Below are 15255 nucleotides of genomic sequence, written 5' to 3'. Positions count from 1 at the left end.
AGGTAGTGAAAGGTGGCTTGGTGGGAGCTTACAGAAACAGAAGGATTCTTTCTGGGATCAAATGGTTGGGGTGGTTTCGAGGCTGCCACAAAGAGAGCTGTGATTCAGGGAGGTGAACTCAGGTGTGGATGTCACAAGATACCAAGAGAAGGGAGTTTGCAGCGGATCTACAGAGTGGTGAGGGTAGAAGGCACTTCTTTAAGATTGCCAAGCAGATGGCAAAGGAGCGGGTGGATGTGTCTGGTGCGAGCTGTGTCAAGTATGAGGATGGTAACATCAAGACGAATAGTGAAGGTGTGCAGGGGGAGAGAAAAGTGGGTATGGAGGTCTGCGGCGACACAAATGAGACGGTGGAGTCGTTCTGCTACCTGTGTGACATGCTGGGTGCTGAGGAAGGATCAGATGCAGAAGTTCAGGGAGCTGGCCCCATTTTTGACATCCAAGGCGCCACCCATAAAGATGAAGGGCCAGGGGTGGATTTCACAAAGACTTAAGACTAGTCTTATCTCGAGTTAGGAAGAGTTACTTGAGAGTGATCAGGTGGATGTGTGAGGTGTCTCTGGCTGTCAAGTGAGGAGCTGAGGAGGAGAGGTGGTTTGGCCATGTGGAGAGAAAGGAGGATACCTTCTTGGTCAAGAGGTGTACCAACGTATGTGTGGGTGGGCCCACACCCAATGGCCAACTTTGCAAGACGTGGCGTCGCATCGTGTCGAATGACATGGAACTACTAAGAGTCAATGCAAGGGACGCGAAGGAGAAGAGCCATAAGGAGAAAGCAGGCCAACCAAGAACAGACCGGACATCAGCCTTAAAACCGACATGCTGAATCATTGTCATTATAGAAAGTTTTGGTATTGCTTATGTTGGCAATAGACAATGAAAGCATAATATATTATATATAAATATATAATGTGTTTTGTACAGCATTCAAGTACATGTACATGTAGATCCTTGCTGTTTGATATGCATATTGGAGTCTTGCATCAAACCATTTCATAGCCTACTTCATTAAGCGTGCATTTTAGTACTACTCATCTTGCATTTTAGGTCAATTCTTTCTGAACTAATGCACGTCATAACACACCTCTCGCTTGTTCTGTATTCTGGTTGGCTGAAACACGGTCTAATATAGTCTGAACTAATACAGTCTAGTGATCGCGCGCGCATGTTTTGCGGGTACTAGTTCCTGAGCGGGCACATAGTCTTTGAAAATAGTGCCTGGTTGCAGCGCCCTCTTTTGACTTTAACCGTGAACAGCAACTACAGAACTTCCTTTCTTTTCCAGATTTCTGTTCTTATTTCACATTTAAGACCGAGCTGTGTTATGAAACACATATTGACTGGCATAATTCGGTAACTAGTGTACGTCTATTCCCCCTCGGGCCTGTGAGTGGTCACTTCTACATCTTGTGTATGCTAGACCAAGGTTGCCTGATGGTTGAACAAATGGAAACTTGACACACAACCTTAATAATTACAGTTTATAGTCATCTCTGAGGCATCAGTATTTGTTTAAACACTGCCCGTCAGCTAGACTTTCGCGTGTGCCTAAAGTGAAATTAAATTACTGTTTTGATGAGTTATTAATTTCATGTGAAATGTTATAATGTGACGTTTAAACTTCACTGCAAAAACTGACCAGGAAAAACTTTTTAATTGTTGGTGAATTAAGAAATTTACCTTCATTTACAGAAAGTGAACTGAGCCAGTTTCTAAGCCGTAAGACTCCATTGAAATCTTTTTCTGATGCTGAGACTTGGCTGGACGAATGTCAACAGCACTTCTTGACCTGCCTGACAAGAAAACCCCACTCTTTGTCTAATAAAGGTAAATTAATCAGCAGCATAGAATGGGATGTGTTCTCATTGATCATTACAAATAAAATTGCAATTTTATATGTTATCGAGTATTTCCATTCATACAAATTTCAAGCTTAACCACTCACAAATCCCAATTCTAAATCTTGTCATGGAATATTTAATTTTATATAACACCCATTCCAAGCATGGATTGGAGGATTGTCCATCACGTGATAGCAAATAAACGTATCATTGCATGCTTTGTCATTCATTGTGCATTTTTGGTTTTGCATGGAGCGTACCACATTGTGTATGCGTGTCTTTGAAATAGCAGTAAAGATCGCAATAGTAACAAAAAGCCGAACCAAATGAAAAAGATGTCATGTAACAACGGGAGACATACGTGCGCATTACTGAGCATGTGCGAGCACGCTCATAGCAGCAAAAAAAGGAGCGTTACATGTATGTCTGCTGTCGCCAGCATCTAAAAAATCTCCCATTGATATTGTATGATTTGTTTGTTTTAAAAGTTGTTTCCTCAAATCAAATTGACAAAGATCTACATGTACTTGTAATCAATGGGTTTTTTCATTCTTTGAAAGATGGGATGTTCCCTTCAACTCGGCTCCGCCTTGTTGAATAGAACATTCTATCAACTCATGAAAATATTTGCACCATTGCATTCATAACCATTCGTTATTTGTTTTTTATCAAAACATTCCCTTATAATATACTTTTACCAAAGATACACCTTCTGTCCAATCAACTAATCCGTGCTGTTGTTTGTTTTTATTTGAATAAGTGTTTTTTTTTTGTTATCCAATGTAGTATTAGCTGAGTTATTGGATGATGCTATAACTGCACAACTTCTGATTCCTCACAATGAGATGTTTCCGAGCAAGTCTTGTAAGATATCAGACAGCACCCTCAAGGCACAGAAGCTATCTTCATTACATATCATTGGCATCAAAATGGTTATCAGGTACGTCTTTTTGGGGGTCAGATTTCTCAGGATATTGGTCACTAACTTTTCATCTGTACATGATCTGTAAAAAAAATATTTAGTATTTCACGTTTCAGAACAACTTCTGTTTTTGGCGTTTAAACAAAATAACTGTAAAGTTTTCTCAAAAATCTGTATCATACATGTAAATTGTCAAAAAGAAATGTTGAATTAAAAAGAATCAGGGGCCAATTTATGGCTCTGCTCACCGTAAGCACAGAATCTGCGCTTACGGAAACAGGAAATTCTGTGCTTACGGCAAGCATATTTCACGGGTTCGCGGCGAATTTTGGCTTCTGCGCGTGCGTACTCCACCTTACTAGGCATTCTACACTTACAAGGCTAGCTTGCATGTACATGTAAGCGAAGAATCGTGATCGTAAGCGAAGAATTTGGTGGTAAGCAGAGCCATGAAATTGGGCCCTGGTCTTGTGTGTATGCACATTTTATGTCAGTCATGAGAATAATGGGTTTTGTTCTGATTAATTCTGTATTATTTAGAAATCATTAAGTAAACCACACTAGAAACATGTTTTTAGTTCAAATTATAATTTTTGCTTTTTTAATTGCCACAATCTAAATGAGCTTACAAAAGGATAACTGTTTTCATTAGACACTGATCTATGGACACTTCATATAATTGAAACAGGTTAACTTTATATTGTGTTTGTGAAAAACTAGAGGATGGAAATGATTTTACTCTTTTCTGTTCTTTTAAGTGCTAAGCATGGTTTCCAAATGGTTCAATACTTCCTTTTTTCCCTGCATTTTGTAAAGATACGGACAACACTTGAAGGTACTCAACAACAGTAATGAGTCTACTGAAAGCCTAAACCTACTGCTAAAAACAAGTCAATATTATCTCAGCAGACACCAAAGGAGCATCACTTCTGACATGCGTATCCTTTACCTACATGTAGTCCGTTTGTTATACACGTACATGCTACATGTACATGTACTTGTATTAATTGTCTTCAACTTAATTTGCTTTGAAGGAAATAATTAAATGCAGTTATGAAGGTCATTTTAAGCAGAAGTGTGGCCATAAATAAGTGTGGCCTTAAGTAATTCATGATACGAATTGTGCTGGTTGATGTGTCAATTTTTTAGTAATACGAAAATAGAATTAGCTGTTGCAAACAACTTACCAACCAGAGGTTAAAAATGTGCACAAAAAAATATAAAAAATAGCAAACTGTGCTGAAACTTTAACTGAATAGCTAACCTATCGTGCATTTTGTGATAAAAGCATAAAATTTGGCACAGATGTAGAGAAGAGTATTCTGCATAAAAATGGATATTTAGCCATTGCAAATTCCATCCCTGGGGGCCGTGGTGGCCTCTTTGGAAAATGGCCGCCAAATACTACTGTTTTAGGGGCACATTTGCTTACAAATCAACACCAGAATTTATAAATGTCATTAATAGGTACTTAACATCTTCTGAAATGATTGTGTAATAATTCAAGCAATGTTAAAAGCATATTAAAGCGATATTTTGCATCTTAAAGGGGTATTTAGCAACTTTTCATCAAATTTCAGTTTTACAGCCGCTAATCGAGTGGCACATTGGAAGTGCTCATGCTTGAATTGGTTGGGTCCAAGGCCATGTGTGATTGAGTGAGCCGTCGAGTACCTAAAACTCTTCCCAGTTGCACATACTGTAGCCAGAGTTCAGCTCCTGGTTCTAGACATTGTGCTACAGACCAGCAAAGATCATAACAACGGTAATACTATCTACAGTCCAGATGAGTATTTTGTATGGTTGTGATGAGCTGCAGGGCCTACATGCAACAGCATATGATTATCCGCCTCTTTGTGACTAGATGGTGAGAGCGAAGTAATATCCTGTAGTGGTGGTTTGCTCTGTACCGTTTCCCCATCAGTAATGACAAGTTGTTTATCCTCAAGATCAAACATGTCAAATGACATGAGAAGAAGCATAAGACAGGAATCTGAAGAGCTCTGTCTTGTTGCTGTCTACACAAAGACGTTCTTGCCAATTCTTGGTATGGCAGTTTCTGCAACTGCACGTCTGTGTATGCCCTTCCCACTCTTTGTTCTAGCTGTACCTGTCAGGGAACTGTCAATATATATATATATCGCATACCAGATCGACACGTGACGCTTTATGAAATTGTGAGGTAAATGTTTGGAATGAAGGTACTGTTTGCATATTTCTTAGCAAGTTCCTACATTAGCAGCAGCATACCTTATCACCTGCACAATAACTACATGTAATCCATCAAGAACTTCACTGCTTGTCATATAGGAGCCTCAGAGTGTTCCTCACTAAATTATTCCAAGCACACAAGACGATCACTTTTGGTATCAAGATACAGGTTTCTGCCATCATAGAGTGCTGGAGGAAATGCTTGGTTCTTGTGTCGAAAAAATTCTTCCATGTTTCCGTATCTTTTTGACTATCAATATAGAGCATCGAGAAGAGTGCCAGGTCAGATTTAGTGAGTTATCGGCTGCTTACCGTTCCTGGTGGTTGGTTTAGTAGAGCGTTTAAACAGCTTCAGCTTACTGGATGGATCACATCATTGAAGGTTTGACCTTTCCATGAGACATTCTTTGATGAAACCTTTGAATTGTTCTTGATCATTTTCTTAGCGTGTTGCACACACTGTACTGAAGGCATGGTCTGCAATCTCTTACTAGGAGGTCAGTGCTCAATTCTTGAGGCAAAGCCGATATCATAGAGACATGTGTGGATAGCACATGATGCCAAGACAAGGGAGTTTGCAGTGGATCTACAGAGTGGTGAGGGTAGAAGGCATTTCTTTAAGATTGCCAAGCAGATGGCAAAGGAGCGGCAGGATGTGACAGGTGCGACCTGTGTCAATGATGACGATTGTAGCATCCTGGCGGATTGTGAAGGTGTGTAGGAGGTGTTGAGAAAATACATGGAGCGGTTGCCCAATGTGGAGAATGAGTGAGACAGGGAGGTGGAAAGTTGAGCATACCAAATCTGGGAAGGCCGCTGGTCTATCCGGAGTGTCATGGTTGGTGAGATGTTGAAGGCCTCTACAGGTGTCGGTTTACAGTGGTTGACGGCATTTTGGCAGAAGGAGACATTCCCACAGATTGGCAGAAGAGCATCTTGTTTTCCCTGTTCAAGTGCACGGGTGACCTGAGTGTGGCTCTTTCAGGGCAATCAAGATCCTGGATCAGGCAATGAATGTGTGGGAGAGAGTACTTAAGGTATGGCTGAAGAAGCAGGTGGAGATTGATGAGATGCAGTTTGGCTTTATGCCGGGAGAGGAACTACTGATGCCAATTTCATTGTGCGACAGCTGTAGGAAAAATTTCTGGCCAGGAATAAGAAGCTATACCTCGGATTTATTTATCTTGAGAAGGCTTTTGACCAGGTTCCAAGGAAGCGGGGTGTGAAGGAATGACTGACGAGAGCAGTGATGATGTTGTGCTTTGGTGCTACATGTAGTACGATTGCGAGGACAGGCACAGGGGATAGTAGGAGTCTTGAGGTGAAGGTCGTTGTACATCATGGCTTGGCACTGAGCCCTCTGGTGTTTGCTACTGTTTGGATGTGGTGTCAAGTGAGACTCGAGGCGAGTTGCCTGGGACATGCTGTATGCACACGACCTGGTTCTTATAGCAGAGACAAGAGAGTAATAATAATAATAATACACACTTATAAAGCGCCTTACATCCATGACTGGACCCCAAGGCGCTGTACACATTAAAAATAGCTGCAAACAAGAGGCAGAAATAACCAAAGAGCATAAAAGATTTCTAAAAATATAAGCCGCAAAAATGGACCAGCAAATAATTAAAACCACAAACCGCAAAATTTTTAAAGTTATGGAAAAAGCACTACTATAAAAACATTAGTTAAACCATAGAAAAAGGACACATTTCTCTATGGTTAAACTTACAATACTTTAAAAAGGTGTCCATCATTAAAAACATTTACAATTATATCGTATCAGGGGTCAATCCCGCAAAGAGTCAGGACCAGTCCTTTTAAGACTAGTCCAAAGAGATATTAAAACGTATGGCCAGTCTTAAAAATTAGGGCGAGTTTGTCCAAATTTGAGATAAGACTAGCCCTAACTCTCTATAAAATCAACCCCAGGAAAATCAATGTACTTAATAATTTAAAACAACACGCCAACAAGTTAAAAAGATATGAAAATAACCCACAAATGAAAACATTTTAAAGTTACAATAACAATTACAAAAAAATGTCCCTCAGGAGAAAAACATTCACATGCTGTTTGGAGTTGGCAATGTACTTAGCTAAAAGCCAGCTTAAAAAGATAAGTCTTCAGGATTGTCTTAAATTGATCCAGTGAATTTGATGCTTGTTTGTGTTCCGGTAGAGAGTTCCATAGACTTGGGGCTGACTATGAGAATGCTCGATCCCCATAAAAAGCAGTGCGTCCTTTTACTGGTTGGTACAGACGATTCTTGGACAAGGATTCAGTTGGTATACATTGTACAGTTATCATCTCACTCAGATAAACAGGAGCGAGCTCATGGAGAATTTTATATGTTAGTAGCAGGAGTTTGAATTTGATTCTATGTGCCACGGGAAACCAGTGCAGACTGAAGAGCACAGGCTGTATGTGATCCCGTTATTTAGTTCTTGAGACAAGTCTCGCAGCTGAGTTTTGAATTCTCTGCAACTAAGCAATATCACTGGCAGGAAGACCAAATAGTAAACTATTACAGTAGCCTAAACGAGACGTTACAAAAGCATGTATCAGTCGTTCCGATGCCTTCTTGTCCAGGTATTTACGAATCTGACTAATTTTATGACGAGCAAAAGAAGATGATTTCGTGACGGAGCGGACATGTTCTTTCATTGCCAAAGTGCTATCAATGATGACAGCTAAATCTCTTACAGAATTTGTTGTAGCAACAGGTGATTCTCGAATGATGATTTGTGGTTGCGAGGGAACTATTAAAAATCGAGAACTCAGATGAACAACCTCAGTCTTTGAATCGTTTAAGGCCATTTTGTTTTGAACTGCCCAAGCTTTGATGTCGCGGACACATCTTTAAATTGTTGTGATGGCTTCCAATCGCGAAGAAGGATACAAAATCACATACAGCTGAGTATCATCTGTGTAACTCATGTGACGTACTCCGTGACTGTTGATGATGTCGTTGATCGAAGCAGAATACATTGTGAACAAGGTCCGAGTACGGAACCCTGTGGAATGCTCTCTTCAAGAGGTAATTCTATTGATGGGACACCGGAGATATCTACATACTGCAATGGCCTTGAATGTAAGATGCAAACCAATCAAGTGCGATATTCGAAATTCCGTATTGGCAATGCAGGCGTTTAATTAGAATGTTATGGTTATTGTGTCGAATGCCGAAGAGAAATCAAGAAGCATTAAAATGGCTTCCTGAAGAAGATCGTTGTGGACGCGAACCATGCAGCGCTGTCTCAGTTGAATGAAATCTACGATAGGCTGATTGTCTCTGTACATACAGACTGCGTTGCTGTATGTAGGCATTCAACTGTGAAGATGCAACCCGTTCTATGGTTTTGAACAAGAATTTCAAATTTGATATCAGACTGTTGAGGTGTTCGACATCAAGAGATGGTTTCTTAATCAAGGGCACGACTCTAGCAATTTTCAGTTCTGGTGGCACAACTCTGGTTGTCAATGATTGGTTGACAATACACTTTATGCTGGGAACAAGCGAATCTAAACACTGTTTCATGACTGTTGCGGGAAGCAGGATGAGTGGACATGACTTTAGATTCACTGATGACTTTTCGGACTTCACTTTCGGTTGCTGAAGGTATGCTTACACAATTCTGAAATGTCAACAGATGTGGTAGGTTGTAGTGTAATGTCAAGGTTGCTGGAGAGATTCTTGGTCTTTGTAAAAAAGAAGTATGCGAAGTCTTTAGCTAGAGTCTGTGCACAGTCATGCGGAGGGAGTACTTGACGCTTGACGGGGGTAGCTTAAAAAAAGGTGTCAACAAGCTGAAACAATTGCCGTGTCACAGCCAACCACCTTGGCCCTGTAGTACCTGCATTTAGCTTGCTCCAACATTCTTCTGTACTTTTTACATTGGTCAACGAAGAGTTGCTTATCAATGGCATGTCCAGAAGCAATCCAAGCACGTTTAAGTTGGCGACGTTTCACCTTGCTTACTTGCAGGTCGTCAGTGTACCATGGTGCAATTGTCAGTCTGGACTTCAATGGAGCATGACGATCCAACATTTCGCTAAGAATCAGTTCAAAGCATGCAACAAATTGATGAAAATCAGCAACAGGATTAGTAGCTAAAGCTGATTGTTCAATATCCTTGTTGAACTTGAGAATGTCTACTTTGCGCAATTCCCAAGACTAAACCAGCTTCTTTATCAGACAAAGTTTATCGGACAGAGTCGAGATAAATCGAGCTGGCATTTGACGGCATGGTGATCTGAGGGAAGACCTCGAACTATCTCAATGTCAGCGACTACATGTTCATCTATCCGGGTGATAACCAGATCCAGAGTGTGGCCATGACGATGCGTTGACCCAGTAACTTTGCAGACCAGTTAAACAGTTTCCAAGCCGCATAGAAGCTCACATTTAAGACGATTTTGCATAATAATATAGAGACAAAAGTGGATTTTGGCGGCCATTTTGAAAAATGGTTGCCAATATATTGACCCCTTATTTAAAGAAAGTATGTAGTCACTTATTAATAGTTGCCAACACCTTTGCAGACCAGTTAAACAGTTTCCAAGCTGCATAGAAGCTCACATTTAAGAAGATTTTGCATAATAATGTAGAGACAAAAATGGCTTTTGGCGGCCATTTTTGCAGCCATATTGAAAAACTAGCCGCCAAAATGACTCCTCTATCCTTACAAAGTGCGTAGTCACTTATTAATAGTTGCCACACCTTTGCAGACCAGTATCGTAGCCCAAAAGAAGATCACGCTTGAGAAGATTTTGCATAATAATAGAGACAAAAGTGCCATTTGGCGACCATTTTGAAAAATGGTTGCCAAATTGACCGTTGCAGACCAGTTAAACAGTATCATAGCCTCATAGCTCACATCATAGAGACAAAAGTGGCTTTTGCGGCCATTTTTCAAAATGGCTACCAAAGCCGCTAGGAGCAGAAATTAAAATTCCTGTCTGACTTCTGTCTTTGTTACATGTACATCATTTGTCTTATTTTTAAATGAAATGGAAACAAATATATATGTTAATATGCATTCATAATGTAATGGTTTTCCTTGACCAATGTCATTGATTGTGTGTTAAGGCTTTCTGAAAGGTGATTACATGGGTTTTGATTGGTTTGTTGCTACCATCTTTTTGCTACACTCTGGTAACCGTGACAAAGCGTGGAATCTTCTTCAGAAGTGTTTTTGTATTTTGTCATCTGGCTACTTGAGCATGGCTCGCCTTCATGCTTCGGTAAGTTTAATTTGTGTGCTTTTTTATGTGAGTTATTTGAGTATTTTATTAATGGTTTTCTGTTCTCGTGTGAAAAGGGCTAGGCCAACCGGGGTGAGTGGATCGAACTGGTATGGTTCTGCACCAACGGACTTCTTTGTTTTTATTTTATTTGACATAATGAAGTATCATTATGGGGGGGCACGGTTGGCTCGGCGGAAAGCAAGGTGACCCTGGTTAGATACCCAGCCGAGGCCATACATGTATGTGAGTTGAGTTGTGCGTTGAGATATGTGCGTTGGTTCTCTGCTGTACCACGAAGGTTTCCCAGACCATGCGGTTTTCCTCCCTCGGAAGAATCACTTTCGATCTCTGGCTGTGCTCTGTTTTCTTAATGGGTTAATGTGGCTGGCTGCCCTTCCATGTCTAGTCCACGATCATGTAGCCGCGCCTTTCACAATTCAGCTTTAATATCGACTTTAATATCTATTATGTTTGTATAATTTTTCTCTTTTTTGGGGGGGGGGGGGGGGGGGGGGAGTGGTTCGGCTTGTTGATATGCAACTTTTTATTTGAAATACAGACATCCATTTATTCCTGTGACTGATCTTAAATCTCTGCTAGCATGTTATTGTATCTCTTTTTTCTTCCAAACATGGAATTAAATTAGCCAAAGTTATCATTTCATATAAATCAGATGTTGAGTAATTTCATTATTTTATTTGTGTGTGAATGAAGGAACATGTTCAGTTGGATATTGCATCCAGTGGTATTCATCCAGTGTTTTCAAGGACAGGGCATAATGTGGAGCTTATCTTGCAGACTGAAGTACCACATGTCTACACAGCCTTCAGGATGTCTGGTTATACTCCTTCACAGGTAGGTTTCTCCCTTGTTTTGTCTCTTCTTTTTGTCTCTTTCTTTTTTTCTTGAAGTTTGAACCTGCATTAACAGGGTTTATGAATTTGTATTGCACAATATGTAGTTTCAATCATGGATGCGCATAGCATAATCATTGTATTTACTGTAGATCTTGGCCCACTTTCGTGGCTCTGCTTACCAGAAGCACATAATCGGCGCTTGCGCAAGTAGGGAATTCTGTGCTTACGGCAAGCGTATTTCACGGGTTAGCGGTGTGTTTGGCTTCTGCGCGTGCATACTCCGCGTTCGTTACTAGGTATTCTACGCTTACAGGGCTAGCACAGAAATTCGGCACTTGCACGTAGCGGGGAATCGTGATCATAATCGTATAATTTGGCAATAAGCAGAGCCATGAAATTAGGCCCATGTTAGTTTGACTTTGAAAGTAGTGCTCTTGCAGTGGATTGAACTTCCAATTCTCTTGCTTGTTTACTTGTATGTCACTTTTATGTTTAGATTTGCCAGCAATGGCTACGTCAATGTTTCTGGAACTACTTGGACTGGACAGATATTAGCCAGTACATAGCACTCTGCATTGTGATGGGTGTCGATTACCAAGTTTATATGTGTGTTGCTGTACTACATTTTCTTCAGCAAAGACTTTTGTTGCATACACAGACACAACAACTGCAGGTATTCTTGAAGGTGAGCAATCAATCAAAACATTTTAATGTCTTAAAGGCAGTGGACACTATTGGTAATTGTCAAAGACTAGCCTTCACAGATGGTGTATCTCAACATATGCATAAAATAACAAACCTGTGAAAAATTGAGCTCAATCGGTCATAGAAGTTGCGAGATACAAATGAAAGAAAAATAACCCTTGTCACACATAGTTGTGTGCGTTTAGATGGTTGATTTTAAGACCTCATGTTCTAAATATGAGGTCTCGAAATCAAATTCATGGAAAATTACTTCTTTCTTGAAAACTATGGCACTTCAGGGGGAGCCGTTTCTCACAATGTTTTATACCATCAACCTCTCCCCATTACTCATCACCAAGAAAGGTTTTATGCCAATAATTATTTTGAGTTATTACCAATAGTGTCCACTGCCTTTAAACCATATCCTTTTGTCAACCTTTCAAATAACTTTGAAGAACCTGCAATTTATATTTTAATTTGTATTGTTTCAGTAACAGAAGTTATGGTTACTCGACTTAATCTAAGGCATTGACACATGTATTTGGTTAATATTACAGGAAAACAGTATTGAAGGCTTTCATGTCAGGCTGCATGTTGACTATATGACCAAGCTTGAGAAGAAGTACCGAAGTACAGTACTGCCAGACATGAAGAACCTTCATCAAGCATGATGCAGTCAAGTTTTATTTCAAGCTCAAACGGCAACTAAAATTAACAGGATAAAAGACTCAAGTTATTTATCATACATGTAGCTATTCTTGGCATGCAATCACACTGATCAAGATGTTTAATGCACTTTATGCAGAAAGTAGCCACACTGGTCGGTTATTAAATTGGCCACTGGTAGAGTAACTATAAATATAAATATGAATAGTAAGTTTGTCAGTACATGAGTTGGTCAAAGTTAGCCACACTGGTTAATAAAAGAGTTGGCAACACTGGTCAATAAAAGAGTTGGTATTCACTGGTCAATAAAGGAGTAAGACCGCGTTTACACTAGATCCAGAAAGGTGGATTGACATTCTGCATCTTTTTACGACCGCAGATCACGATCAAGTGTCGAGTTTACACCAGTGCTTAATCCGGCTCCGATTACACTTTTGAACAGAATGATTATTGGCACTGACGTCACCGCTCCTCGGAAAGAGCTCAATGGTCACGATTTTAGCACACCATATTTTCTTCAAGGTACAAGTACATCAACAAAGATAAATGACGGAGCGATCTGTAATTATTGGCGAAAACGAAAAGTATTATGTGAAGATTCTTGTACTCGGCCGGAGCGTCGAGTAAATCAGTCTGGCACCAATTAAGTTTTAGCAATTGATCAGACATGTTATTATAATGTCGTTCAGGGAACCTGACAAAACCTAGTTTTCGTACCCAAACATTTGTACATGTGCTCGATCTCGTTATATGGTAACGTTGCAAATTATTTGTTCGAACGCAATAATGAGAACGTGTGTACAACTTCTCAAACGAGATAAAGTTGTCAAGATTGTTGGGATATTTCAAAAAGTTCACTCTCGAAAATCATTTGATTTACTCCTCTAAAACGTGTAAATGTTTCAGACAACAATGACAATGGAGGTAGAATAGATAGCAACTTAAACCAAATACAGCAACAAAGCAAGCTCAGAAGGTAGCAATGTATGTATTTAGGGACGCTGAAAACAACAAAACGTTTCACACACGCACAGTAGAGAAAAGCGCGCCACTCCCAACGAAACCGGAAATGGCCACCTCGAATTGCCGTGTCTAATCCACCTTTGCGTTTACACCTGTATTTGAATCCACATTGCCGGACCTTAATCCACCAATTGCCGGATTCAACCCTCCTCGAAAGGTGGATTGAAATTGCTGGATACGGACCCGGGTTTGGCCCGGCATTTTTGCGTTTACACTAGCCGTTAATCCACCTTGCCGGATTTGATCCGGGTCTGATCCGGCTTTTGGGATCTAGTGTAAACGGGGTCTTAGCCACACTGGTCAATAAAGGAGTTAGCCACACTCGTTAATAGCAGAGTTAGCCACACTGGTCAATAAAGGAATTCTAGCCACACTTGTATGTGAAGGAGTTGGATCTACAGTACTTTATCCACATAACTGCCTCTTAATGTATACAGTTGTTCTTTTCATGGAAGTGTCCTGGTAGCTTGGTGTGGTGCACCAGCCTCCAGTCATTGTGTTACCAGCATGTGGTTGGGTTGCATGCTTGGCTATTGTGTTACCAGTGTGTGGTTGGGTTTGCATGCTTGGCTATGGTGGGGCCATTCATAATAGTCAATTCATAATAGTCAATAGTCACCCACAATTTCGAAAAAAGATCAAAACTTTTTAACATTGAATGGCCCCTTGCTTGAATATTTTTGCCATTGAATGCTCCAGATTGCAACTCTTATCCTTGTGAAACTTAGTTATCCTTGTTGACTTTTTGTGCAATCACTTGGTTTAATTCACTTTCAGTTTTTAATAGGCAAAAACTAGTTCGCATTACCAAACAAGCCAGTAGGATTATTGGTTCAGATAATGACGGTCTTCAGGAATTAGTTAAGAATAGACTTATGAGTAAGTTCCACTGTATTTTGTCTGACAACACACATCCCCTTTACCCACTGATTGTTCACAACAAATCTGGTAGGATCCGTCAACTAAGCCTTAAGACTAACAGGTTCAAGAACTCATTTTTACCTATTGCTATAAATAATTTTAACTGTGATTTTATTAGATAACTGCAATGCATCCAGCCCTATGTACTGTCTTAATTGTTTATTATTGTTTTATTTGATTTTCTGGCATCTCCTGTGCAATTTGGCCTCTTTTAATTTGGGGAGGGGGTCCACTACCCAATCATGCTTTAGCGTTTGACTGTTTGTTTGTTTGTTTGTTTGTTTGTTTGGTTTTTTTTTTTTTTTTTTTTTATATAAACTTTCATTTTTTTAACTTACATTAAGGTTATTGTTTATGTAGTATTGTGGTAATTCTTGTGCAATTTTACATTTTAATATTTTATATGTTGCTGTACAATAGGATTGTAAATTTCATGTATTTTTATATACTTGACGAATAAACCATTCAATTCAATTCAATTCAATTCAATTAAGGTATAAATGGGTCTCATAACTCAAACAAGTATGCATATAGGACATAAATAAAATGAGCAAATATCTAAAAACTGTTCACAACAAAGTTCCCTTAAAAACATTTGTAAAACATTTCCCATTAGTGTACACAAACTTATCGCTTCTGTTTCCCACCTAACAAAATCCAGATAGAAAAATAGAAGTGAAGGCTTATATGAAACTGTATAATGTGTATGATGTTATCTGATTTTTAATAACATTGTTTATATTGTATATTACTTGTAAAGGGAAAGAAGTCAAACTTCTGACAGAACAGGAGTGGGTTTAGAATTTAAATTGTGTTCTAAAATAACTGTCTTAAAGTTGTAATTTATTGATTTACTTCATTTTGTATTTATTAATTTACTTT

At 39.5% G+C, this 15255-nt stretch overlaps 1 protein-coding gene across 1 annotated transcript in view; it reads left to right on the top strand.

Moving 5' to 3' along the window:
* Positions 1 to 14698, top strand: part of LOC117289194 (protein broad-minded-like) — a 76258-nt gene extending 61560 nt beyond the window's left edge. Inside the window, exons 26-32 of the mRNA XM_033770194.1 lie at positions 1693 to 1827; positions 2628 to 2781; positions 3580 to 3701; positions 10065 to 10219; positions 10937 to 11077; positions 11576 to 11764; positions 12321 to 14698. Of these exons, the coding sequence (XP_033626085.1) occupies positions 1693 to 1827; positions 2628 to 2781; positions 3580 to 3701; positions 10065 to 10219; positions 10937 to 11077; positions 11576 to 11764; positions 12321 to 12434 (1010 nt within the window). The 3' untranslated portion in view covers positions 12435 to 14698. The remainder of the gene's footprint in view (positions 1 to 1692; positions 1828 to 2627; positions 2782 to 3579; positions 3702 to 10064; positions 10220 to 10936; positions 11078 to 11575; positions 11765 to 12320) is intronic.
* The last annotated feature ends 557 nt before the right edge of the window (positions 14699 to 15255 follow it).

The sequence above is a fragment of the Asterias rubens genome, chromosome 4, assembly GCF_902459465.1.
Source record: "Asterias rubens chromosome 4, eAstRub1.3, whole genome shotgun sequence".
Taxonomy (NCBI): domain Eukaryota; kingdom Metazoa; phylum Echinodermata; class Asteroidea; order Forcipulatida; family Asteriidae; genus Asterias; species Asterias rubens.
Note: the sequence above shows the minus strand (reverse complement) of the source record. Positions and strands in the feature narration are given on the sequence as shown.